General features: G+C 40.2%; 1 protein-coding gene across 1 annotated transcript in view; it reads left to right on the plus strand.

Annotated features, from left to right (window-relative positions):
- Positions 1–27,024, plus strand: part of LOC140462919 (venom phosphodiesterase 1-like) — a 125,683-nt gene that overhangs the window by 79,412 nt on the left and 19,247 nt on the right. The window contains exons 16-19 of the mRNA XM_072556415.1: positions 6,442–6,511; positions 7,359–7,446; positions 17,630–17,802; positions 17,913–17,964. Coding sequence (XP_072412516.1) covers positions 6,442–6,511; positions 7,359–7,446; positions 17,630–17,802; positions 17,913–17,964 — 383 coding nt within the window. The remainder of the gene's footprint in view (positions 1–6,441; positions 6,512–7,358; positions 7,447–17,629; positions 17,803–17,912; positions 17,965–27,024) is intronic.

Genomic DNA, 27,024 nt, shown 5'->3' on the forward strand with positions numbered 1-27,024 from the left:
GGGACTACTTCAGTTGAGGAAACCTGGTTGGGGTGAAAGGCCTGTTTGCATGTAGTATACCTCTTTTATTCTATAATTATAAGCTCAGACTTGAGTTGTAACAACTCAAGAAATAGTTCTTTATCTTTAACAAGCTCCTGTTACACAATCCAACATGAATGCTGACTCAAATCTGGCACCACAATTTTATTTATATTGAACCTAATATTCCAGTCACTGGCAGAACAGAGCTTTCCACTGGCCAGACGAAATATTCCCAACTTATCCTCTTCTGATTTTTCTGGCCAATCTTTTGCACAAAGATCCTTTGTAACTAAGTTGGCTCAGAAATTCTTGGAGTGAGCAGAGGAGAGAATTTATGTGGACACAGTGATGCTTTCTTTGGCACCAGCCGCTGTATTTTTGTCAATATGTTCAGATGTCCCAGATACTTTCCAGTAAGAGTGCAGGAGAGGAGGTGAGTTGGCTGATAGGTGATTAGGTCTTGCAATTAGAAGGGTCACAGATGGCAGGTGACAGAGTAATGGGTGTTCAGTGGGTAGGGTGACAGGCAGGTCCAGTTGAATTGGAGGGAAGGTGGAGTAGCAGGGGAGGGCTGAGGGGGTCTTTGGAGGTTAGAAATATCTTGGGGGACAGCAGCAGATGCCTGTTATTTCAGTAGTGAGGTTGGGTCAGGTGGTGCTAGAGGGTCATTGTGGGTTTGGGGATTGTCAGAAGGTCAGGGAGTGGTCACAACATCATGGAGTTAGTCTGAGAGTCAGTGGAGGTTGGGACGGAGGGGCGATGAGAGTGGTCAGGTCATATCGGGGTGTGCACTTCAAAGTATCAGGAATCGTTAGAGGGTTGGAGGTAGGTGTGGTTGAAGGTTTGGGGAAGGCTGGGTCAGAGTGAACATGGCCAGGATGCTAGTTCTTTACTTACTCAGGAATTAAACAATGTGTATTTTGGGGACTGACACCACAAGTGTGATAATATCTGAGTGTTTCATATGTATTTGCTCAAGAAACATTTGCCATGAAGACAGGGATCTTGTTTAGACAAGTGTCTTAAAATGTATTAACAATATCAACAATTTACACTGTTATAAGATCTCAGATTTAGAAAGTCTTTTCAATACATTACCTGACTGTATTGTGTTGGACACCCCACATCCCTCAGCAGTTTGCTTTAAACACTTACATCAATTCCCGTATTTAATTGTTATGATCCATGAGAGCTAACATCAATTGACAATAGATTAAAAGACACAATGCCAACTTTAGATTAATATGGAGCCAAAAGACACACTCCTGTTTATTAATTTCTCTCAATTTTGTAGTTTCCATCATTATAAATCCATTTAAGAACTTATTGTAAACAGTGACCAGTAAAAATCTTAAATGACTTGGCCAACTGGTACAATATACCTGTATAGCAGGCAAAATTGCTCTTTTCACTGTATCTCGGAATATGGTAACAATAAATTATACTCAATACATCTTCTCTAACAAAGCATTCCTGTTTAGTACTGAAAGTTGTTTTAACTCATTATGTTCCTGTAGTGATTAGAACTGGGACCAGGTGGATCTCATTGACTATGAGATCCTTAACTGGGTTGTTAACCTGGGCCAATCTGGGAGCCCTGGTTGACAGATATAAACAAATAGTCACACACACCATGGGTGCTAGGGAAAAAATAAGCAAAAAAAAGTAATAAAAAGGATAAACAAGTAGTTTATACTGGGTATCTCTCATGTCAGTGTCATAATGTCACACCCTGCACATGCACAGGTCAGCAATAATCACTGTCCGATTGACACTTTTTCATAATGGTTCGTGCTGCTGAATGGTCTCACTATTATTGTAACGAAAATGATCTGAACATTGCTGTTTCCTGTGCTAAAGTGTTTTCTCTTTCGTCGAAATGGCTTTGCAGATGGATTCAAGTCCAAAAACAAACAGGAGGTTACCAGCATTATCATGGTTCTAGGCCAGGATTTGTTAACATTTTGTCGAATTATGAACAGTCAATTTTAGCTGTTTAGGGAATGTCTTAGCTTTCCAAAAAATAGAAGAAAAAAGAAAAAAAAATAAACAGGAGAGTTCAGAAGGTTTCCTCAGTCTGGATCTGGCTTTGAGCCCATGTTCTCTGCATGTGTAAATAAAGGGTGACATGGTGACAGGATATCAGCCTCTGTGCAGTTATTTCAGTGCTAATCCAAGACACATTGGAATGTATGGGAAGTGAGAACCCATATTCCCACACCTCACACCTTCCATTTTCTCTCATGCTCTTTCCCGAAAATGTTGCGTATTAAATTCCTATTTCCATGTAAATTCAGGCACATTTCTATTCTCTTGCTGTTTATCTCTACTTCTGCCAGGAAGTTTGATGTCACGCTCATCTTCCATAATCCTCATACATCAACTACAACTTATCAAAAACTACCTGTGACATTTGTCATCCAACTACAAGTAGTTAGACTACTTTTCATACTGCCCTCCAATTTGTCCTCTAGAAGAGATCATTGTACCTTTCTAGCTCTGATCAGGTGACTGAAATACTGTCATTTTCTTTTTTTACAGTTCTTTCTGCTCTTGCAATTTCAAATATATTTTTCTTCCAGTCCTTGTATGAATTTTTAGCATACTTGGTAGCCAGGGATCTTTATCTATTGTTCAAGTTTCCAAGGCATAAATGAATGTGGATAGAATATAGCATTTTAGATGTTCTTCTTTAGTATAAGCTTGAGTTTTCTTTTGTTAACACATTCTTCATCTTCACAAAATTCCTCCATAAAATTGTTTCTAGCTACCTTTATCCTCCTTTTAACTGCTACATTACATCTACCAACTTCTGTTATCATCTGCCCTAAATCGAACAACTTAGCTACTTATTCTGCTTTAATCTTCGCTCTTGTTACTTCTAATGGATTCCTTCTGATCATCATTGTTTATTGTCTTTTTGTTGCTGTTTTTTAGTGCATATGCTAATCATTAAGATTTTATAATTTGTAGGGTCTTTTCTATTTCCACAACTTGTGCTATGTTGTCAGCATGCTACAAAATTGTAATGTTCATCCCTCTAATGATTACCTCTGGAAGTGCATTTAATTCGCTGAATGTTTATTAATGTATATATATTGAAGACTTTTAGTGACAGTATGAAGTCATGGCATTTTCATCTCTTCAGTTGAAACATATTTCATTATGGCAAAAGTGAGGACTGCAGATGCTGGAAACCAGAGTTTAGATCAGAGTGGTGCTGGAAAAGCATAGCAGGTCAGGCAGCATCCAAGGAGCAGGAAAATCGACATTTTGGGCAAAAGCCCTTCATCCTGCTGTGCTTTTCCAGCACCACTTTGATCTAAACATATTTCATTATACCTCATCCAGCTTAATGCTTGCCATTTGGTTGAAGTATAAGCTCTGAATGAATCTCAGACTTTACTGCCGTGTTACATTTCAGCAACACATTTATTAACTTTTGATGCTAAACACAGTCAAGGCCTTTTTCATAGTCTATAGAACAGGGGTCTTATTTACTTCTAGATATTTTTCAAAGATTATACTTAGGTTAAATATTCTGTCTCTTGTTCCTTCTCTAGGTACAAATCCAGACTGTGTTTCACCAATTACTGTTTCATCTTTAAAGTTATAAATTTTCATTCAGTTTAATTCTGATGACCTGATGGAATGAATAAATAAAGGGAAACAAGCAAGCTAACTGTTCAGTTTCAACTCTAATCGATTCATTAATCCCATTCTCTATTTTCCTCTATTATCTCTATTATTAAACCTAAACCTTCTTCAACTTTATTATATTTTGGACTTATTTCCATAAAAATGGCAGTGCTGCTGTTTTGGATTTAATAAAAGCTATCCTTTGCTACATACTTCTGCTAATCTAAATATTGCACTAATATCCCAAGAATGTAATGCCACTCCTCCTGCAACACAATTGCATGAATATGGGGTCTCCTCACATAAAGTTGGTTGTGTTCCTAAATTTTTTAGGTGAAGTATTGTTTCCCTTAGGAATTAATGGAGATTATCAAAGTTAATTAATCCAAATTGAGACTGGAGTTAGGTTCATAGGATCTTCATTAGCAGAAAAATGTAAATCATTATTGTGTGCACTCTAAGTTGAAATACAGCTCCATGTGTACTTTAAATCGCTAAATTCTTACACTGGCGAATGAAATAGCTAAATGTTCCTAATTCCTTCCTTAAAACCTTCATTGTACTTCTATTTATGTCACAAAAACAGAAATTGCTGGAGAAACTCAGCAGGTGTGGCAGCATCTAGAAAAAGAAAGCAGAGCTAATGTTTCAAATCTAGTGACCTTCTTCAGAATTGACAGTAACTAGGAAAAGGTGGTATGTGTGCTGATGACTGGGGTGAGGAGTGGGGTAGTAGGAAGGAAGAGTGAGTGGATAGGCAGAGATGGAAGCCAGAGAGAGAGAAAATGACAGGTAGGCAAACAAATGGATGGATGATAATATGCCAGGAAGAAAAGCTGATAATGGGGTCCATAAGCAAGTGAAAATGAGTTGGCTGTGCAGAAAGTAGCTCATGTCATGACAGGACCTGGGGTGTGGGGATGTGTAAAGGACATCATTGATTCTAAAATGGACCATGAATTTTGGCAGCTCTTTCTCATTTCTGTCATTTCTCCTGACATAAAAGGCAATATACTGTTAATGATTGCTAAAAGGACTATTCAGACTTCTAAGTAGGGATTCTTCCAATACTATCTCTGTTCTATTCTCATAATTCATTCTTTCCCAGTTATGAATAGCTTTTTACCCTAATGTGCTGCTGTAGAAACTAGGAATCATCCTCTTTTGAGCTGATGCCACTGTTGATCTCATTCCTGACTGAAGTTATAAATGATTGCACAATCTAGCATCTCAGGTTACTATGTATCAACTTCCATGAAACTGCTATAGAACAGTCACACAGTTCTTTCTTTCTATATTATTCTTATGTCTTGAACTGCGCAGTACTATCTTATGAGTTACAATGAGCTTCATCTAAAAATCCCCAACCTTTTCAACTCCTATGCTATGTGGCTATTTGCTTTTGCAGTTTAGAGACCTTCTCTAGTTTCTGATTTTCAGGCACTTTGTACAGCCTCTGGGTAAACTGCAGACTCTGATGGGCCACATATTATTCTCCACACCTAGATTACAGTGCCACCCTTTTGTATTTGACTTGAAAATATAAATGAATACTCAGTGACACCAAATCTACACAAGGAGCTCACTCCTCAAACTTAGTTCACATAAACCAGAAAAATCCAGTCTAACTCAGCAACACCAAACCAAATTCACACTGAGGATGAACTTCCTTCCCTCAGATTTTGGGAGCATCGCTTATGATGTGCAATCTACATCTGGATCTATTAAGGCAGAGAACATTCAAACATGGTGCTACCTTGTCTGAATGACTTTGGTGTGCAGCCCAGTACGGACTGGCCATACATGTGACTAGCACATTTTGCTTAGTCAGCACAACATAAAGACAGTGGGCCCTAAAGTGAAGGTGCATTTGTTATTAGAAGTGCTGCAGACTATAAATGACTTAGAAATAAACAAAAATAAAGAAAATAGAACAGCAGTTAAAAGGGAAGGTACTCAGATTTCCTGATTTGGAACCGAAGACATTAGCTGAATTGAACTGAGTTTCCTCAGCTTTTCTGGCAAGAACCCACCGTAATTAGAATGGTTCTGAAATTAGACAAGTCTTGGATATGCCAAGTTCCAGTCTAAATTGGAATTTCTCATTTGACTTTACAAAATTATAAATCTCTGTGGGCAGCACGGTGGCACAGTGGTTAGCATTGCTGCCTCACAGCGCCAGAGAGGCGCCTCAGGCGACTGACTGTGCGGAGTTTGCACATTCTCCCCGTGTCTGCGTGGGTTTCCTCCGCGTGCTCCGGTTTCCTCCACAGTCCAAAAATGTGCAGGTTAGGTGAATTGGCCAGGCTAAATTGCCCGTAGTGTTAGGTGAAGGGGTAAATGTAGGGGAATGGTTCTGGGTGGGTTGCACTTCGGCGGGTCGGTGTGGACTTATTGGGCCAAAGGGCCTGTTTCCACACTGTAAGTAATCTAATCTAATCTGCTCATCCATCACAAGGCGAGTGACTTAGATTTGGGCTTGAAATAGGAATTGCTGCTTTCCCAGGGCATACCATATACATGATCTGTGCACGTGGATCCATGGAGGTCATCCACTCCAGGAAATTGGAAACAGCGACATGCCAGTATGTCTGGTCATACCTGTTATTATGTGCAAATCAGGCATTCCCCTATTGACTCTGAATCTTCCTTTGACATCAACATTGGCAACTATCATTAATTTCAGGCAATTAATCTTTATGTCCTGGATCTTTTCCATTCTATGTTTATCATATTACTGTTCACTTATAGTGTATCTGTTTGAAAAATCATTTTCAGAGATCCACTGACATTCAGTTTCTGTGGTGGTGGAAATCATGGCTATGATAATGAATACAAAAGCATGCAAGTAAGTAATTATACATGTATAATAATTATAACTCACAACTGCCATATTGAGAGATTGTCTCCTCTGTCCTGGATAAAGCTATAATATATTCTTTATAAAAATGGTATAGCTTTGGAATACAAGCACCAATCTTCCAGCTGACATGCTTGGGTTAATTTCCTGTGTGTGCATTCCTTATCAGCCCTCATAAATACATATTAGAAGATTGCACATACTCAGGCCACGATTGCTTATCATTGATGCTGTGTGAACCAAAATTAGTCCCACTTTGACATATCACAAAGATTGCTTTTGTGGGACGTGGATACTTTCAGATGTACGCAGCTAGATGTGAGCCTGCATCTGACAATGGGTTCATCAGAGTGGTTGATTCTAATGCTGAGGGAATGTTATTTTTTTTCTACCAGTGACGAACTTAACTTTTAGTAGTGCATTTTAAATGTTTGGATTACAATGTCCACAAACTCTGACCACGATGGGACAGTTGTGGATAATGAGCACCTGAATTTCCAAAATGCACTTTCAAAAGTGAGGAACCCACAGAATGGCATTACTTCAGAGTACCAAAATTGACAAAGCTACTTAACTAACTTGAGCAGAAAAATATAAAAGTGTTACCATCAGTTTTTCTACAAGTTCTTGTCAATAAATTAAATGTTTTGAAGTCATGGGGCTCATACGCACTCCTTAAGACTTTCCGTTGTAAATTTTACCACAGAATTAGGCCCTGTACTCACAGGACTTTTTCATTTACATTTAAAATATTCTATGTCCAGGTGATAAACAAAGTAGTGTACTTTTTTTCCTATTTTTATTAACTATGCTTTTCCTTAATGGTATATTCCAGGCTATCTTCATTGCTCATGGGCCTGCTTTCAAATATAAAACTGAGGTTAATCCATTTGATAATATTGAACTCTACAACATGATGTGTGGTGAGTATTTTCATATTATGAATACATTTAATTAAATGAAGGTTTTATCTCAGCTCCAACTCACAGCCGGACACATAATGCAACATTGCATCTGTTTTTGTATTGTTCAGAATTCATCAGGAAGCACATATATTTAATATTGTTGCAGTAATTTAGAATGTCTTACAGGACAAATGACTAAAGATAGTGAAGCAAAATATCCTGAAGGAAACACATCTCATTGGTGAGGACTGAAAAAGATCATGAAATAGTGGACTAATTATTTTTGTATGATGACATCCACATGCACCCAAGTGCAGATGCGAGAAAAGTGACATTTAATTTGCTCTTCGGTAAACATGATGGGACAGGTATATATTTTAAATAGGTGCAACTTAATTTTAGAGGACTCTACCTGTTCCCTCTTGCTATAATTTTACTCTCACTTCCCATTTCCTCAACCAGCTCATTCTGCTTGCAATAAAACAAGGATGTGAAATATCTTATTAGTAGTACTAAAATAAATATTTCAGGTGCCAACTTCACATACAATAAAATACTTGCACTGGAATAATGGCATGTCAGACTGTTCTGCAAAGTATTATAGCTTAAAATTCAACATCAGTTTCTATTTTATTACCATCATTTGCAACTTATGTTCAAACTATATTTCAGCTCCGGGCTGACAGATGGAATGCCATTTCATGTTTGGTGTTTGTCAGAATACTTTGTGAAAGTGACAGCATGTTTTGACTTTTGTTTTACTTTTTGTCAAGACTGTACATTTTTATGCTGAACAATGGAATTATAAGGAGATCAACTCAGTGCAAGTGACTATTCGGCAATAACCTCAATAAAAAGAGATGAATTGTGTATGAATTGCTGGTAATTCAGAACTAGAAATCCAGAGACTGAAGCAAATGCTCTGGGGACATGGGTTTGAAACCCACCATGGCACGTGATGAAATTTGGATTCAATATTGTAATGGATTGACTCTTACCTGCCCTCTGAAATAGCCTGGCGAGCCATTCAGTTCAAGAGCAATTAGGGATGGGCTACAAATGCTGATTTTGGTGCAACTATGTCCATCCAGTGAAGGAGTAAAATCAAAAATATAAACTTGATACTCTATGTACTCTTCAGGTCTGAAACATAAATATTTCTGGACAGGGGAACCTCGACTATCTGAATGAGATGGGCGGGCACTATTTCATTCGTATAATTGATTATTTGTTAAATGATTCAATGCCTTTTCTCTGAGGCTTACGGTTTTCTGTTAAGTCCCCATTCAGGAGACTAAGCAGCAGCATACCGTGCGCGAGCCTCCAACGCCCCGTCCAACACTACCCCCCGCCTGCCCCCGTGCGCCCCACAACCCCATCCAACACCACCCCCCCGCCTGCCCCCAAAACCCTGTCAAATAACACCCCTCGTGCGCCCCCCATTCAACACCAACCCCCATCTGTCCCCACCCCCACCCTCCCATCCAACACCTCACCCCTCCACCATGCAGCCCCCACCCTGTCCAAAACCACCCCACCCCTCCAACCCCATCCAATACCCCCCCATGTGCCCCACCATCCAATACCGCCTCCTTGTCAGCCTCCACCCCCACACATCCCATTCAATACTGCCCCCTGCCCGCAACCGCCCCCTGCCTGCGATCACCCCCCCGCCCCAATCCAACCCCAATACTGTCCAACCCCGACCCCCATTTGCCCCCGTCCAGCACTGCCCTGCTGCCCGTCCCCAACCTCGTCCAGGACCGCCCCCGTCCATCCCATCTTCACCCAGTCCAACACTGCCCCGCTGCCCGCCTCCACCCCCACCCATCCCCCAACCCGTCTAACACCGCCCGCATCTGCCCCACCCTCGTTTAGGTTGTGTCCTGTTTAGGTTGGCCTTCTGATGTGGCTGGTGCAGGCAGTAGGAGCCAAAAGCTTAGACCACGATGATACTAAAATGAGGAGCATGTGCCTTTAAGAATCTACTATCTATTTGAGTCATAGAATCACACAACACAGAAACAGACCCTTCGATCCTGCTGATCCACACTGACCAGATATCCAAATCTGGCCTAGTCCCATTTGCCAGCATTTGACCCATATCTGACTAAACCCTACTTATTCATATACCTATCCAGATGCCTTTTAAATGAAGTAATTGTACCCATCTCCATCATTTCCTCTGGCAGCTCATTGCATACATGCACCACCCTCTGCGTGAAAATGTTATCCCCGGTCCTTATTAAAATGTTCCCCTCTCACCTTAAACCTGTGCCCTCTAGTTTGAACTCCCCTAGCCTGGGAAAAAGGCCTTGGCTAAGCACACACACACGCGCACACACACACGAACACACCCACACACACACCCATCTCAGTAAAGTCCTTGTAAATCTTTTCTATACCCTTTCAAGTTTAACAACACACTTCCTATACAAAGGCAACCAGAATTGTCTGCATTATTCTAAAAATGGCTTCACCAATGTCCTTTACAGCTGCAATATGACATTCCAACTCGTATACTCTGTTATGACCAATAAAGGCAAGAGTGCTAAATGCCTTCTTCTCCACCCTGTCACCCTGCAACTCAACTTTTAAGGAACTAAGCACTTGCACCCCTAAGTCTCTGTTCATCAACACTCCCCAGGGCCTGACCATTAACTGTATAAGCCCTGCCCTGGTTTGCCTTTCCAAAATGCAACACCTCATATTTATATGAATTAAATTCCATCTGCCACTCCTCAGCCATTGGCTCATGTGATCAAGGCACCATTGTGAGATAATCTTTTTCAGTGTCTACTACACCACCAATTTAAGTATCGATTGCAAACTTACCAACTATGCCTCCTAAATTCACATTCTAATTATAGAGTAGGGGGCCTAGCAATGATCATTGTGATACACCGCTGGTCACAACCTTCCAACACCACCACCCTCTGTCTCCAGCCTTACAGCCAATTTTTTATCCCATGTGATCTAACCCTACTAATCAGTCTACCATGCGGAACCTTGTCAAACACTTTGTTGAAGTTCACATAAACAGTGTCTACCGCTCTGCCTTCAAAGATCATTTGAAGGTTTTTAAATTATTTTGTTGGGTTAGCTAAAGCGTGAATGTTTTTTTAAGTCACCATGCAGCCATTTCCAAGGATCATCTTTTACTTCTGTTTCCTTATCCAGACAGGCTGGATTCCATGGTGTGATCAGTGAGTTTTTTGAAGTCCATGAGCAGCTTGCCAATGGCTTGGTAATAAGGCCCAACCATGGAAATTAGCTAAGGCTCTTGCCAGTGGCACTGAGTGGGTGTGGTTCACACACACAGTCTGCTTCACATCTGCCAAAAGCTCACAACCAACTCCAGAAACATGACTGTTGCCTCCTTGGCATAAATTACAGCAATGACAATTCTTTAAAAGAACTTTGGCTGTAAAACACTTTGCAACTTTCTAAGGCTGTTAAAGGTGTTATTTAATTACAAATTCCTCATCGATTAAATCTGTTTGATCCTTAAACGAGTTAAAATCTGGCACAGCATGGGCACTGCACTTTTTAAAAATTAATTTATAGAATGTGCCTGCTGCTGACTGGGCCACTTGTTGCCCCTTCCTCATTGTCCTTGAGAAAGTGATAGTGAGTTGCCTTCTTGAACCATTACCGTTCTGGTACAATATATCTGTTTAATGGCCCCAGAAAAATATTGCTTTTCATTGGTATATTTCCATTACCCTAGCAATATAGAATTCATGTCCCATAAAACATTTGACAAGGAAATGAGTTATGGCTGGGAATAGTGGAGAATGCCTGCTTATTAGTATTTGAACCCAATAATACAAATACAGATTTTTAAAAAAATCATTCACAGGATCTGGCCATCACTGGCCAGTATTTATTACCATCCCTAATTGCGCAGAGCTAGTTGCATGTCAACCACATTGTGGTGGGTCTGGAGACACATTAGACCAGACCAGGTAAGGATGGCAGTTTTTTTCCCTGAAGGACATTAGTGAACCAGGTGGGTTTTTCGACAATCAACAATGGTTTCATGTCATCATTCGACTCCTAATTCCAGATATTTGTTGAGTACAGATTCTACCATCTGCCACGGCAGAATTTGGCCCCAGAACATTAGCTGATTTCTGGATTCACCATTCAGTAATGCGTCTTGGCTATAACCGCCCCTAATTTATACTCCCTGATGTTTAAATGGAGTATTTGTTAAAGCAAAGCCTGTTCTTGCAAATGTTAATTTTCCATCTGAGGAAAACAATATCGTTGTTAAACATGTTGTGCAAGATGGCCTCAATGAATGTTGAGATTCACATAACCCTGTTCAACAGAAATAATGGCAGATACTGGCAGATCCTTTATTGAATAGTACAAAATGAATTTTTGGGCAAAACATGAGTAACGTTTTATAGGTCTCTACAGTGGATATGCAGATTACTGGTGGCTGGGGTGGAGAGGGGTTCAAGATAGGGTGTAAAATTACTGTCATTCCTGCTGACCACCCATCAGGCCCTGTCCTGGCAGCAATTTTACTGGTGCTCAACTAATCACCACCTCACTGCAATTTGTAGACTGGTAAGAGAATGTCAAGGGCAGTGCAGAAGCCCAGATGGTTAACCTGCATGAACTTTGACCCTCAGGTGAAAGATTGGAGGTCATCTCATGGGCACTCTTTCCTGAGCAGTACCTCCAAGATCTGCTCCCTTGAGTATACCCTCCTCCCACTGGCTTTTGGAACCTGTCTCACATCTCCCCACTGCCCTGTGACTCTGGTCATACAGCATAGCTTTTAGGCCTGACATGAAACCAAACCTCAGATATGCTGAAAGGGAAGAACTGACAATGCAAACTCTCAGTCCTCTAGGTTGTAAATGAATTTTACTGTTGTTTGCTCATGGACTGTGGACTTCACTGGCTAGGCCAGGATCCATTACCAATCTGTAGTTGCTGAGAAAAGAGTTAAGAATCAACCACATTGCTGTGGGTCTGGAGTCACATGTAGACCAGACCAGATAATGATAGCAGTTTTCCCTTCCTCAAGGGCCTTAGTGTACCAGATGGGGTTTTATGACAATTGGCAACAGTTACCAGGTGGCCATTAGGTTAGCTTTTTCATTCTGATTTTTATTGAATTGAAATTTCATCATTTGTCAATGTGGCATTCAAACCCTTGTCCTGTCAGAACATTATCCTAGGATTCTAGGTTACTAGTCGAGTGATCTTATCACTGCCCACTGCCTCTCCTATATTTAAATGTTAAATGAAAAAGCATTGCTTTTCATGTATCACTTTTTCTTCTCTGTCTCTCTTAATTCTATTCTTCTTACCTCTCTTCTTGATTTTAATTTACCCATTTCCTTGTTCAATAATTGTCTGCCTTTGACATTAACCTTACGTTTCATTGGCTAAGGAGGTGGACCAAGAAAACCAGGAAGTCCTAGATGTCTCGGTGACCTTGTAAATTTGTCCTGGAGCCGCAATTTGTGTACTTGCGGTTGCAAAATAATAGGACCCGAGGAGTGAGAAAAAGAAAACTCACTGCAATTCCTGCAGTTCAGGGCAATCAAACTTTGTTTTTTTTTTGAATTTGTAATTTGAACCCAAGCCCACCATATGCTACTTCAACAGTGTGACTTCAGATTGGGAAATTTGAAATGCTTTTCTTATAGTATATTTGAACTTATTACAGAATTATTATCAAAAATATTTTGCAATTTCTCATCACATGCCATGGAGTTGAATTGTGTACAAAGTAACCAAACCTAATGTAAACAAGTTCCTGACCAAATGGCAATAATGTTTGTGATAGGATTATATATTAACTTGACAGAGAATCATCAAACTAAACAATTATTTCAATGTTGGTGAAATAGTGAACAAGTCTGTCTCAATATGGTAATGTGTGACTATGGCTTCATTTCCTTGCATGAGTGCTTATTGTACTTCCAAGTTACTCATTGGGTTGCGTTGCCAAGACCTTGACCTGCTAAGATTGCATTGTGAAACTGGAACAGGACTATTCTCAGATCTGGCACTGAAGTAAAGGCCTGAGTTCTACTAGCTTTTTGAGCTAAAGCTGCAAAACCAGAAGGCTGGTGAAATCGAACAGGAAGGGGAAGAGTGGGATATTTCATCAGTTGTGTCATTTTATCAGTAGTGGAAGCGCTGAAAGAAGGCCCATCTGGATGGAACAAACTGAAACACGCAAATAACCAATTAAAGACCTTTTCTTACTTTGGCTGGAATTTTACTATCTGCTGAGTGAAGAGACTGACGGATATACCCAGGCAGGTTGGGGCTTCCTTGGCAGAATCTTCCAACCCAGATAATGATAACCTGACTTTAAGGGGGACAGCAATCATCCTCAAGCTGAGTAGTGGCCATTAATGGCATTATTGAGGCTGCTGAGCTGTAAACTCTGTGACTGGGCTAGAAGCTTTTGGGGGCCAGGTTGCCATCCTTAGTAAAGATGATAGCTGTAGCGGTAACCCATTCATTTGATGCCACCAGCCAAATGCAAACTCAAGTCCTGCTGTCCAACTGAAACAGCATCAACCAAACCTCCACTGGTGACAGAACTTAAGATTCAGATTTAGGTCACAGTGTCTCTCAAAGCATTGATGACAATGGCCTTTTACTTTTGCAACAGCAGTGTTATGAAGGAAGGATCTGATGATGCTATTGGACAGTAGGATATATTCGTATAGTTAGAAGAAAGATGGATCAGCGATTACTCCTTCAATTGGTAAAATATGTAAATTAACAGTTTGCTAATGTGTCGTAAGAGTGTAAATCCATAACTTAAACTAGATATACAGACTCACCTTAATTCATTTGTAAATTTAATTCATGCTGATAATTTGCTCTGTGCCCAATGTTAAAGTTTTGACTGGTCCCCACTCAAAGTTACTATTAATTGAAAGTAAAGATCGCTTTCTTAAACCGCGTCATAAAAAGATTTTTAAAATCTTGTGGGATATGGCTAGGTCAGCACTTGTTGACCATCCCTAATCACCTTTGAAAAGATGGTGCTGAGCTGCCTTCTTAAATTACTGCAATCCTTTAGAGTCGAAAAGTGTGGTGTTGGAAAAGCACAGCCGGTCAGGCAGCCTCCGAGGAGCAGGAGGAGAGAATAGGTGGCGGCGCATGGCTGCGAGTGTAGAGCAGAGGATCCGAAGAGAGAACTATTTCTGGAGGCTTTAGATTTGCTGTACGTACTGGTAGACTGGCTGCCTGACCTGCTGTGCTTTTCCAGCAACACACTTTTCAATTTTGCTATCTAGCATCTGCAGACCTCAATTTTTCCGCAGTCTCTGCGTGGGTAAGTACACTGTGAGATATTGTGTAATGAGATACTGTGTTCAAGGCTATCTTTATTAACTCACTCACCAGCTCGCTATGTTTAGTAATACAGTGCTGGTATGGTCCTTCCCACTTCACACCTAAGGGCTCCTTGTGAGTCTTTTTCACAGTAACCCACTCTCCTGGTACAGTGTGATCTCCTCCCTCCGGCAAGCCTTTCCACGCAGCCGATACCTATGAGGATGCTGAACTTACAGCATCGGTTAGCACCTGACAGTAAGACAATAAGATGACAGTCTGCAACATAGCAGGTGTCTGAGTAAAATTTGGCAGACTAATCCTCTGTTGCTCTGCAGGCTCCAGTCAGAGCCCGTAATTCTGTTGGCTGTGCAGATGCTCCGGAGGTAGGTTTCCCAATGTCATGACAGTGCTGAATGTCTTGACAGTCCATCCAGTTTTCCTGTCATCTGTAGTTAATATCCATTCCCCACTTGCCTTTTGCAAGGGCCACATTGGGCTGTTAGAGGTACTGTGGGTTTTCATCAAGTTTCTTTTTCCTGTTTGGTACAAGTGAAAATGTTCTTGTAAATGTCATGGGTTCCATTTTCAGTAACCTGCAGTCGTCCTTGCTTTTAGCCCTGTTGGGGTGGTCTTTTAATTTTTTGCTTTGTTGGGTTCTGATGGACCACATTACCTGTCCATCATTGAACTGTAAAGAGGAATTCGGCTGGGTGAGGATATCCATTCTGAAGAGTGGCTGGGCTACAGTGCTACCCATATAAAGGTTACTAACTTGTGGGGGCCGAATTCAAGGTGTATTGGTTTGGTCTGTTTGATTTCACTCCTGTCAGCTCTTGATCCATAAGCTGTCCTCACTGTCCCATCTAGTGGGAGTTTAATCTCATACCTCTGGGATAGGCATGTCAATTCTGCTCCTGTGTCCAAAATATATTCAATGTCCAGGTCACCTCCCTTCATTTTCACATACAGTCTGTTTCACCTCTGCTGGCATGAAGCCAGTAGGAGTATAGAGGGGCATGGGATGAGTTCTTTCAGTTTTTTGTCAACTTTAGCAGCTCTTGCTGCTGCTGGATGGTTAGCTTTTTAAACTGTTCTAGGAGATTGGTCTTACTCACAGCTTCCAGGGTCTCCTCTTCCTCAGTGTTTATTAGGCAACTTGCCCTTTTTCCTTTTTACCAGCACCCCTGGCCCAGTGGCCTTCCTTCCCACAGAAGTGACACTTCCCTGGGCATTTGTCTTGGGTATTTCTGGGTTTCATTTGTTCTGCTTGAAGGGCTCGCAGTTCTGCACCCATATCTCGGTTGAGCTGGTGGGCTTAGTCCACCAATTCATAGTAATTAGTCTTCCTCTGGTCCCAGTCTGGTTTGGTGAGCTTTAATATTTTAGTGAGCTCAGGTTTAAGTCCGGCCACAAAATCTTCAGTGGGCCATAACCACAACCTTCAAAATCCTTGTCATCCTGCAGATTCCATCTGAGACTGGAATCGAACCTGGGACCCTGGTGCTGTGAGGCTGCAGTGCTAACTGCTGAGCCCCCATGCCGCTCATAGTAAATAACAGATTAGTAAAGGGTTATGAATGAATGAACGGGAACCCAGTATTAATGAATAAAGTGAGCTGATGGGAGAGTTAATGAAGATAGCCTGTAACATAATAACTCATTACACAATATCTCATGACACCCAGGATACTTTCATGAAAGGAGCTCCATGATATTTGACCCAGGAACAGTGAAGGAAGTGCCCATGCTTCTTTTTTTTTGTATTTGTTCATTGTACATGGGCATTGCTGGCTACACCAGCATTTATTACCCGGAAAGCAATAAAAGAGGCACCCACATTGCTAAGGGTCTGGACTTGCATTAGACCAGGTAATGATGGCAGACTTCCTTCTCTAAAGGATATTGATGGACCATAATGTATTACAACAATGACTATGGTGATGTGGTAATCATTAGACTATATTTTCCTATTCTAGATTTATATTGAATTCAAGTTTCACCATCTTCCATAATGGGATTTAAATCCATGTCCCCAGATCCTTAGACTGAGAGTATGAATTACTAACCCAGTGATAGTACCTCTACACCCTACCTCTCTTTGTTTGCCCTTTTCCTTTCAGATGATAAAAACTTTGAAAGTTTGCAAGTTTCTGCAATAGGAGCTTTAGTGAATAGCTGCATTGTATTTTGAAGATGGTACAAATTACTGCTACTATGCATTAGTGATGAAGAAAGTGAATGTTGAACATGGTAGATATGGTACCAATCAAACAGGCTGCTTCATCCTGCATGGTACCATGTATTGTTGGAGCTGCACTCATCCAGGCAATTGGAGTGTCTTTCATCACAATTTTGACTTGTGCCTTGTGGATGGTGGATATGTATTGGTGAGACAGGAGTGAGCTACACGGCACAGAATACCTAGCTTCTGACATAATCTTATTTCTACAGTATTTATATAACTAGTCAGTTCAGTTTCTGTCAACATTTTCACGAGGATGTTCATCATCAGTGATTCTGTGATGGTAATCCCATTGAACATCAAAGGGCAAGGGTTAGATTCTCTCTTATTGGAGATGGTAATTGATTGGCACATGTGCAGTGTGAATAGTACTTGCCACTTATCAGTATAAACCTGGATATGGACATAGACTGCTTCAATATCTGATGAGTGATGCTAAACAGTGTGTAATCATAGGCGAACATACTCACTTCTGACAGAGGGAACGTGATTGATGACGCAGCTGAAGATAGTTGGGCCTAGGACACTAAGCTCAAAAAAAAGGAAAGAAATACTATAAGAAGGGAGGTACAAAAAAAAGACACAAATATGTTTTTGTAACACAATTGCCATTTTTTTTTCCTTTGCTAGACTTGTTGCAGATTACACCTTCGTCAAATAATGGATCTCATGGCAGTCTAAATCATCTGCTGAAGAATCCTTCTTATAAACCTACTCTTCCCACTGAGGTATCTGCTTTATCTGTCTGTCCACTTTCCACACTGGTTCCAAATGATGATCTGGGATGTTCAATTCATGGGCTGGTAAGTACAAGATTGGCTGTTAATTTCATGATATATTGGATTGTACAATGTTATTTCAGGAGGCACCAAGTAAACTTTTGATAACAACAAAATGTATTTTCATTTCTTAGACCATGAATATTCTGGAATTGAATAAAAGAATGAATCTTACTGTCGCAGAAGGTAACATTAAAATTTGCTTTTAAAGTCCTTTTGACATGTCAAATATCAATTCTGCAAATATGGGTGATGGATCTGAGCACATATGATTAAATTCTAACAGTTTGAAGTTATGGGCTAGAATATAAACAGCAAAATTATTCCAGAATAAGTTACTAATTAAAAGTAACAAGTCCACAAGATTTAACACTGAACACATGGAAGGCCCAAAGGATACAAACCAGGCATCCTTTAGACCATAAGACAGGCTTATGCCCAAAACATCGATTCTGCTGCTCATCAGATGCTGCCTGACACACTGTGCTTTTCCAGTGTCACACTCTCGATATAAGACAGAGGAGCCAAATTAGGCCATTTGACCCATTGAGCTGAAAATATGTTGCTGGAAAAGCGCAGCAGGTCAGGCAGCATCCAAGGAACAGGAGAATCGACGTTTCGGGCATAAGCCCTTCCTCAGGAATCCATTTTCAGCTCTGATCTCCAGCATCTGCAATCCTCACTTTCCCATTTGACCCATTGAGTCTTCTCCATCACTCCATCATGGCTGATGGCACTAAGATAGCCAGGAAAGTACCTTGTGAGAAAGATAAGAAAGTTACAGGTGGTTATGAATAGGTTGAGTGAATGGTTAAAAATCTAACAAGGGAGAGTAAAACATGGAGAAGAAAGTGAGGACTGCAGATGCTGGAGATCAGAGCTGAAAACATGTTGCTGGAAAAGCGCAGCAGGTCTGGCAGCATCCAAGGAACAGGAGAATCTCCTGCTCCTTGGATGCTGCCTGACCTGCTGCGCTTTTCCAGAGTAAAACATGGGAAAATATGAAGTTGTTTACTTTGAAAGAAAGAATGAAAAAACAGAGTTGTATTTAAGTGGGGAATAATTAGGAATTCCAAGCTGCAGAGGATTTATGTGTTCTGCTCCATGAGTTACAAGATGTTAGAATGCAGATACAGTACATAACCAAGAAGTTATTGAAATATTTTCCTTTCTTAAGAGAAGAATTGAACATAAAAATAAAGATGTAAAACTTCAGTTATGTATGGTTTGGGGAGACCAGTACTAAAGTCTCTGTGCAGCTTTGATGTCCGTTTTTAAGGAAGGATATAATTGGACGCAGCTCACAGAAGGTTTACCAGATTGATACCTGGAATTAATAGATTGTCTTATCAGGATAGGTTGGACAGGCTGGGCTGTTTCTACTGGAGTTTAGAAGAATGAGAGGTGACTAGACTGATTTCGACTGTAAGATCCTGAATAGCATTAATAAGGTAGAAGGAACATTAGCTTTTTTGATCAGTCCTTACCAGGGGCACCTTTAAAAATAGAGGTCACCCTTTTAGGACTCATGAGAATGTTTTCTGTTCTGAGAGTTGTGTGACTTCAGGACGCTCTGTCTCAGAAGTGGGTGGAAGTGGCCATTGAATATTTTTAAGGCAGATGTAGATAGATTCTTGTCCACCACGTAATTACAGTAGTTGTTAGTTGATGGGAATGGGAATTCAAAATGCAAATAGATCAGTCATTGAGTGGCACAATAAAGGTCAAATAGTCTATTTCTGCTCCTATTATGCACATTTGTATGCTGCTAGCAATCTGTCCCATGCCTCCCTGATTAAAAACCCTAAGAGCAGAGAATTGCAAGCCAGACAAATGGCCTGTCCATGTGAAAAAAGTTTTCTTTTTGAAAATAACCCAATTGTTGGATGTAGGGCAAGAAACGAGTTGCTTCAACTACCAATAAATATTCAACTGCCAATAAACATAGAAGAGAAAAGAATAATTGGTTGAGACACTATTAGTATAACATTTGCAGAATTACAGAAGACTAAACTCATGGTGATAAGTTTTCACCTTCACAAACCAATGCTTCCCAAATGAAATCTTTTAGCAATCTCACAATTTTGACTGTTGTTAATGTGCAGAAATGACCTAACTTGTAACATTTCAAAACATCATAATTTTTTTCCTGATTTGGAATGTCACTCAGCTAAATTATCAGACTGTAATGCAATATTTCACAGTGATATTTCTATAATGTTTGTTTTACAATAACTCTTTTTATTAATGTGACTACAGATCTCTTTTATCTGATTATCCTTGAATCACCATATTTTAATTATATACAGCTAAACATTGTAATTTGCAATATTTAGCTATTCATATCAAGAAACAAATCAAAACAAAATGCTATTGAATACTTTTGAAATGTCTGGTTATGAACCAAGTACTTGAAGAAAAGTCTTCCAAAATGTAAACTTTGTCATACAGTAATCTTTCTTTATACCTGATTTGACCATACATGCTACTAGAGTTACAGTTGTGAAATTCAATAGGTCACCAATAACGATACTTGTTGCTTCCACTGAAGCATCTAAACTTTGTTTAGGAGACATCATTAGATGGGGCATTGAGATCAAGTTGGCATTGTTGACATCACATGAGTGCACACTTCAAAAAGTTGCTCCATTTCTTTGTGTTAATGCCTCACCAAAATAACATCTGGCTTGAGTGGCAAGTCCTGGAGGAGGGTAAAAGGATTTTGTTTGAAATGTAACACGCATCATAAATTTAATATCCCTTCTCAAGGGCCTCTTCTCTTGATACAATATGGATTAAAGGAGAAAGAGTGTCATTTTGGGTGACTGGACTTCATCTCGTGCATAATTGGATGACTAAAGAGATACCTGAATAACTAGTTCACTGGGTGAGAACCATGGTTGAGCGACATTCTTAACATGTGTATCTCTCCTGCTGCAAAGGGCTGTCATTACCATCTATCTCAAACACTTAATTTTCAGCAACGCTGGGAGCAGAAGCAGTGAGTGTGAAGAAAGAATGCCCTTGCTGCTCAATAGCAGAGACCTCAAGGTTGGCCTAAAGCCATGATAGAGGTGGAGGTTGATCCTCCTGCAGACATTAGGGGAAGATATTGATGAAGACAAGCATTAGCCCATCAACACATGAAGAAGATAAGAAGCCACTACCTGCAGACCTCCTTCAGGTGATACCAGTGGCATTTAAGGATGTCCTGGAAAATACTTACCAAGACATGTCATATTATTTTTCAAATTGCCCAAATATAAGGATTTGGTGCAACTACTGCCTATTCAAAGGCATATTCATAGATGTATAAAGGAGATGCCGTAACCACCAGATCAGCGAATTCTGGATGAACATACCTCATGTTGTCTCTTTTAATTTGTGGTGATTTAAGTCAACGAGGACTTGCAGTGAATGTTTTGATGAAATATATTAAATGTTATTTTATTATATGGTATTAATGAAAGCTTCTGAGCAATAAAAATGTAATGTAAACTTCAGCAGCAGGTGGCAATGATGACGGAGCATGTTGGGCAGAGGAGCTTAAGCAGGTGTGCTGGAATCTCCTGAAGTAGGTGGTGATGGTGAGGTAGGGCTGCTGGACCAGTCAAATAGACCCTCTCTGGAAAAGAAGGTGCCTTTCAGGGAAGGAGCGTTCAGGGAAGAAAGGGTAAACAGAGAAAGGATACTTCAATTCAACATAAACCATAGGCTTCATTCCATGTAGATACTGTAAATGCTTCCTTGTTTAATCTCAATTTCCCTTCATGTTTGTAATGACCTAATTCCAGTGGAATAAAGAAGCTCACTTTCATGATCTTTGAGCCTTCTGCATATTCAAATCTCATATTATAAAGTGGTAACATTTTTAACAAGAAATTACAACTATCAAAATTATAAGTACCAGTGAGACAAAAACAGGAAGAATGTCCATACAGCACTTTGGCACTTGCAGCTTGTGTAGTTGGCTAGTTAGCCTTTCCTTTTCCATAGATAAGTTCCTCAGAACAATAGATTTTGGGAGAAGAAAAAGGGAAAAGATTCTTGGCTTCTTGTTCTGCTGACGTGATGTTTAGCTTTTACTTTTAGCTGCCCTGTTACTTTACAGAAGATCACATGCTGTTTTAAAATCTATCTTTTCTTCTTAGTTTTTCTCTCTCTCTCCCTCACTTTCACCGCCTCGAGAGATGTTTCCTTCCGGATAGTTCATGATGGAATCTCTCTATGTCTCGTCTTAGTCAAAACTAGTCGATGAGAATAGATTTCAGAGCCGCCTATTTGGAGTTTTGAACATTGACTGTTCTTAGCCAGGTCTTATTACGTGGTTCTACAGCTCAAAATGATGGTATGGTATGTTCCAAATAAGTAAATTTTGATGAGTCCCTTTAAAGTTCTTCCTCCTGTCTACTGTTTCTCTCAAGCTACAATTCTTATGATTTCACTCTCTGTTTGAAAACTTCTGGTATTTCAAGAGACTTTACATGTTTGGACATGGCTCTCTGCAATGCAATTAGAGCTTGTATTTAGGGTGACTGATAAATGGCATGTTGTTTTAGTTTCTAGTGTTAGCTTACTTATTTTATAAAAGTCTATAATGTCATTAGTCATTTGCTAATGACGAAAGTGACCAACATCTCTTTCATCTTGCCAATGATTTTATCCACTTCCAAAGAAGCAAATCCTGATGAATATTGACCTACCTTGTATTGTATACTTCAGAATGGAGGATTAGTCCATTCATTTCCAAGCATAATTTTTTTTTAGCTGCTTGTTACCTCTGTTCACCACTCCCTGGGAACAGCCAGTTGCATTTGTAACTTGGGAAGTGAGTTACTGTATTGAATATGTAATTGGTGTCCGATCAATAATAATGCAGGCTTGTACTCATTTCTCAGGAAGCTGTCACAACACACACATTTTGCACAAATCAGCCTCAGAGATTTTGAATTCCAAACCCAGGTCGATCAATGGATCCTTAGTGACAAAGACTATCCTCTATAAACATGGCTGATGATGTTCATGAGGTAACTCTGGCGTGATGCAGGGGAATGCTGCAATTGAGCTCAGACCTCCATCACAGCCACTACAGAGCACACTATTAGGCTTCTTAAATTTCTTCATTGCCCCGAACAGTCTGATGGTCTCTGAGATACAGAGGGAACTGAAAACCCTGGCAACAAGAACAGATACTGCAAGAGAATCAGCCTTTCTTAGATGAGGAGAATTTCCCTGAGGATGGGGAGGAGCCCATGAATCTATACGAACATGTTATAGAAGTGAAGGACCATGCTGAGACATGCTACACCTTCCAGGACCAACCTGACTTCCATGACAATGATACATTTGTGTGATCATTTTCTGACCTGGGGTGCACACCTATCCCTGCCATCCTCTCTTGTCAAGTTATCAATAAACCTACTTCCTTTACTGTACCATAGGCGGCATAGTGCATCAATGGTTAGCACTGCTGCTCACAGTGCCAGGGACTTAGATTCAATTCCAACTTTGGGCGACTGTCTTTGTGGAGTTTGCACATTCTCCCCGTGTCCATAGTGTTCAGGGATGTCTATGTTAGGTGCATTAGTCAGGGGTAAATATATGGTAGGGGAATGGGTCTGAGTAGGTTACTCTTTAAAAAAAGGGGGTTGGTTCAGTGGATAGCACTGCTGCCTCACAGCACCAGGGACCTGAGTTTGATTCCAACCTCGGGCTACCGTCTGTGTGGAGTTTGCACATTTCCCCCGTGTCTATGTCAGTTTCCTCTGAGTGCTCCGGTTTCCTCCCACAATCCAAAGATGTGCAGGTTAGATGAATTGACCATGCTAAATTACACATAGTGTTCAGGGATGTAGAGGTTAGATGCATTATTAAGAGGTAAATATAGGGTTAGGGGAATGGGTCTGGGTGGGTTACTCTTCAGAGGGTCAGTGTGGACTTGTTGGGCTGAAGGGCCTGTTTCTACACTTTAGAGATTCTATTCTGTTCTGTTCTGTTCTGTTCTACTATGGGGAGCTGAGTGTGTCACTCACATTGTCAGTGAGTGCTGGTACCAAGAATGTCTTGGAGGGGATGTACACTCCTCTGTCATGTGATTGCTGCCATGCCCAAAATGAAATTGTTCAATTGCTTTGAATAAAACTGCATCTGTCTTGTTTTTATAAACACTGAGAATTAATCAGGCTGACTAATGGAATGAAAGAACACAGGCATATGTGTGGTCTTCTGTCACATGGATAGGTTTGATAAACTGGAATTGTCCTCCTCAGAGAAGATTGAGAGGAGATTTGATAGTAGTATTCAACTTCATGATCAACAGGTTAAAGGGGAAACTGTTCTCACTGGTGGAAGGGTGTGAAAGGTTTATTTTAAGTGCTTTCCAAAAGCTACAAGTATAATCTAGGGAGAAATTTTAATGTGTGATGATAGGACCTGGAATGTACTGTTTGAGAATGAAGTGGAAGCAGATTCAACTGATTCAACTTTCAAAAGATGGTTAGATAAGCACCTGCAGAGGAACAAGAAGGATGATGAATGAGGATACAGTGAGTGGGATTATCTGAGGTGCTCTTGCAAAGTGCCATAATGGACATGATAGGCTGAAATGCTTCTTACTGTGTTGTAACCATTCTGTTGCATTTCTAAGTATTGATGATTGAACTTTAGTCAATGTGATTTTTCTTTTCTTTGTGATGCTGTTTCAGCATCAGATACCTTTTGGCACGATAGAGCACACTGATTTACTTTCCAATATTCTGGGTAAGTCTGGGTTTTATTTTGAGATGATTCTCATTTACAAGATCCTATTTCAGGAAACTCCCAAAGTGCCAATACTCTATTAGTCTTGTGAAGTCTCAAAGGGCACAATGAAGCAACTGTTTTTTGCTAAGTTATAACTCCTCCCCTTGGTTTTGTACTCCAAACTTGTTTGCATGACAACTCAACCTTTTCGAAGCCACAATGCTATTAAAGGCAATGCAAGAATGACAGACTTCTAAAGATCTGTGTTGAATTGCTGAAAATGAGCTTTCTGTAAAATGGTATCAAATGTTCTTTTCCCCATGGAAGTAACAGACCACATTGGCTGAATGCCAGCTAGCTGAAAATGGCATGTTATTTATTTATAAGCTGGAATAAAACACATTGATTACTTGGCTTATGTGTAGAAGTACACACTGTAACTTTCAGAATGCAATAATAGCATATAAAATTTATAAAATAATGTGGGACTTAATTAAAATGAATAGTAATTAACTTATCCTCACTTGCATCGTAGAACATATCCAAGTAGTTGATTCTCCTTTACTGATATTCACTTAGTCAGTAGTAGCATCTTTATATTAGTTGTATTAGAATACTCAAGACAGCGTACCAAAACTTAAGCATGTCATGACAGGGTCCTATGTGCATATTTTCTGACAGATTACTGTGTATAGGCAGACTAATTAGATGTAAGACCAATGGTCTGACTTTATTCCTTCATTCTAATTTCTGCCAGATTGTCAAAATGACAGTGTTCCAATAACCTGTTAAAACTCAGTTCAAAAGAATGCAAAGGCTGCCTGAATAACAATAAATTCTAATGAATGTGTGAGCAGTTTGGTAACTTTGGTTATCTTTCCATTTATTGGAAGTTAAAAAGAATAAACAATTAATTTTAAAACTGAGCTATCAAGTTACATGTAAAGGTTTTGCTTGAGTTTGCACATTGTAACTTCTAAATCATCTTAAGGCAATTTTTCCCTACCTTGTGATGTTAGTTCCACTGTAAGATGAAGGAGTTGCCATGGCTCTGTTCAATCTCTGCCAATACTAATTTGTGTTTAGCCATGTGGGAATGAATAAAAGCAGCTCAGGATAGCATTCAATTGTTGTATAGAAATACTCAGTCCTCACTTGAGCACTTCTGTATAATGTCACACCTATAAATATAACCTCACCCTTTAGAGAATGACAGACTCAGTTTTACCACACTTATAGAGTCATAGAGATATACAGCATGGAAACAGACCCTTCGGTCCAACGTGTCCATGCCGACCAGATATCCCAACCCAATCTAGTCCCACCTGCCAACACCCGGCGCATATCCCTCCAAACCCTTCCTATTCATATACCCATCCAAATGCTTCTTAAATGTTGCAATTGTACCAGCCTCCACCACATCCTCTGGCAGCTCATTCCATACATGTCCCACCCTCTGTGTGAAAAAGTTGCCCCTTAGGTCTCTTTTATATCTTTCCCCTGTCACCCTAAACCCATGCCCTCTAGTTCTGGACTCCCCGACCCCAAGGAAAAGACTTTGCCTATTTATCCTATCCATGCCTCTCATAATTTTGTAAACCTCTATAAGGTCACCCCTCAGCCTCCGGCGCTCCAGGGAAAACAGCCCCAGCCTGTTCAGCCTCTCCTTGTCGCTCAGATCCTGGCAACATCCTTGTTAATCTTTTCTGAACCCTTTCAAGTTTCACAACATCTTTCTGATAGGAAGGAGACCAGAATTGCATGCAATATTCCAGCAGTGGCCTAACCAATGTCCTGTACAGCCGCAACATGACCTCCCAACTCTACTTCTACAATAGGCTGAAGTTGCAGAACAATTAACAAAATAGGTAACTTTATTATTATATGGTCATAATGAGATTTGAAAGGCAGATGGAATGATAAAATTGCATAGAACGTAGTGCATTACAACACAGGATCAGGCCCTTCAGTCCACCATGTCCGCACTGACCATGATTCCATTCTAACCTAATCCCATCTGCCTGCACATGGTCCACATCCTTGTATTTCCTGCCTGTTCAGGTGTCCCAGTGACTCTTAAATGTTGCTATTGTATCTGCTGCTACCACTTCCCCTGACAGCACGTCTCAGACACCTGCCCCTCTCTGTGTAAAACTTTACTTCACATATCTCTTTTAAACTTACCCTCTCTCACTTTAAACCTATACCTCCTAATATTTCTACCTGAGATAAAAGACTTAGAATTTCCACCCTATCTATGTCTCTCATAATTCTATACATATCTATCAGTCGCCCCTCAGCCTACACGGTTAAGCAAAAATAAATCCAAGATTGTCCAAGCTCTCCTTATAGTTAATGCACACCAATTCAGGCAACATTTTGGCATTTTGCACCCTTTCCAAAGCTTCACATCCTTCCTACAGTATGGTAATCAGAACTACACACTATACTCTACTCCAAATATGGCCTAACCAAAGTTTTATACAGATGCAATGTGACTTGCCA

Source organism: Chiloscyllium punctatum, chromosome 3 (assembly GCF_047496795.1).
Source record: "Chiloscyllium punctatum isolate Juve2018m chromosome 3, sChiPun1.3, whole genome shotgun sequence".
Taxonomy (NCBI): domain Eukaryota; kingdom Metazoa; phylum Chordata; class Chondrichthyes; order Orectolobiformes; family Hemiscylliidae; genus Chiloscyllium; species Chiloscyllium punctatum.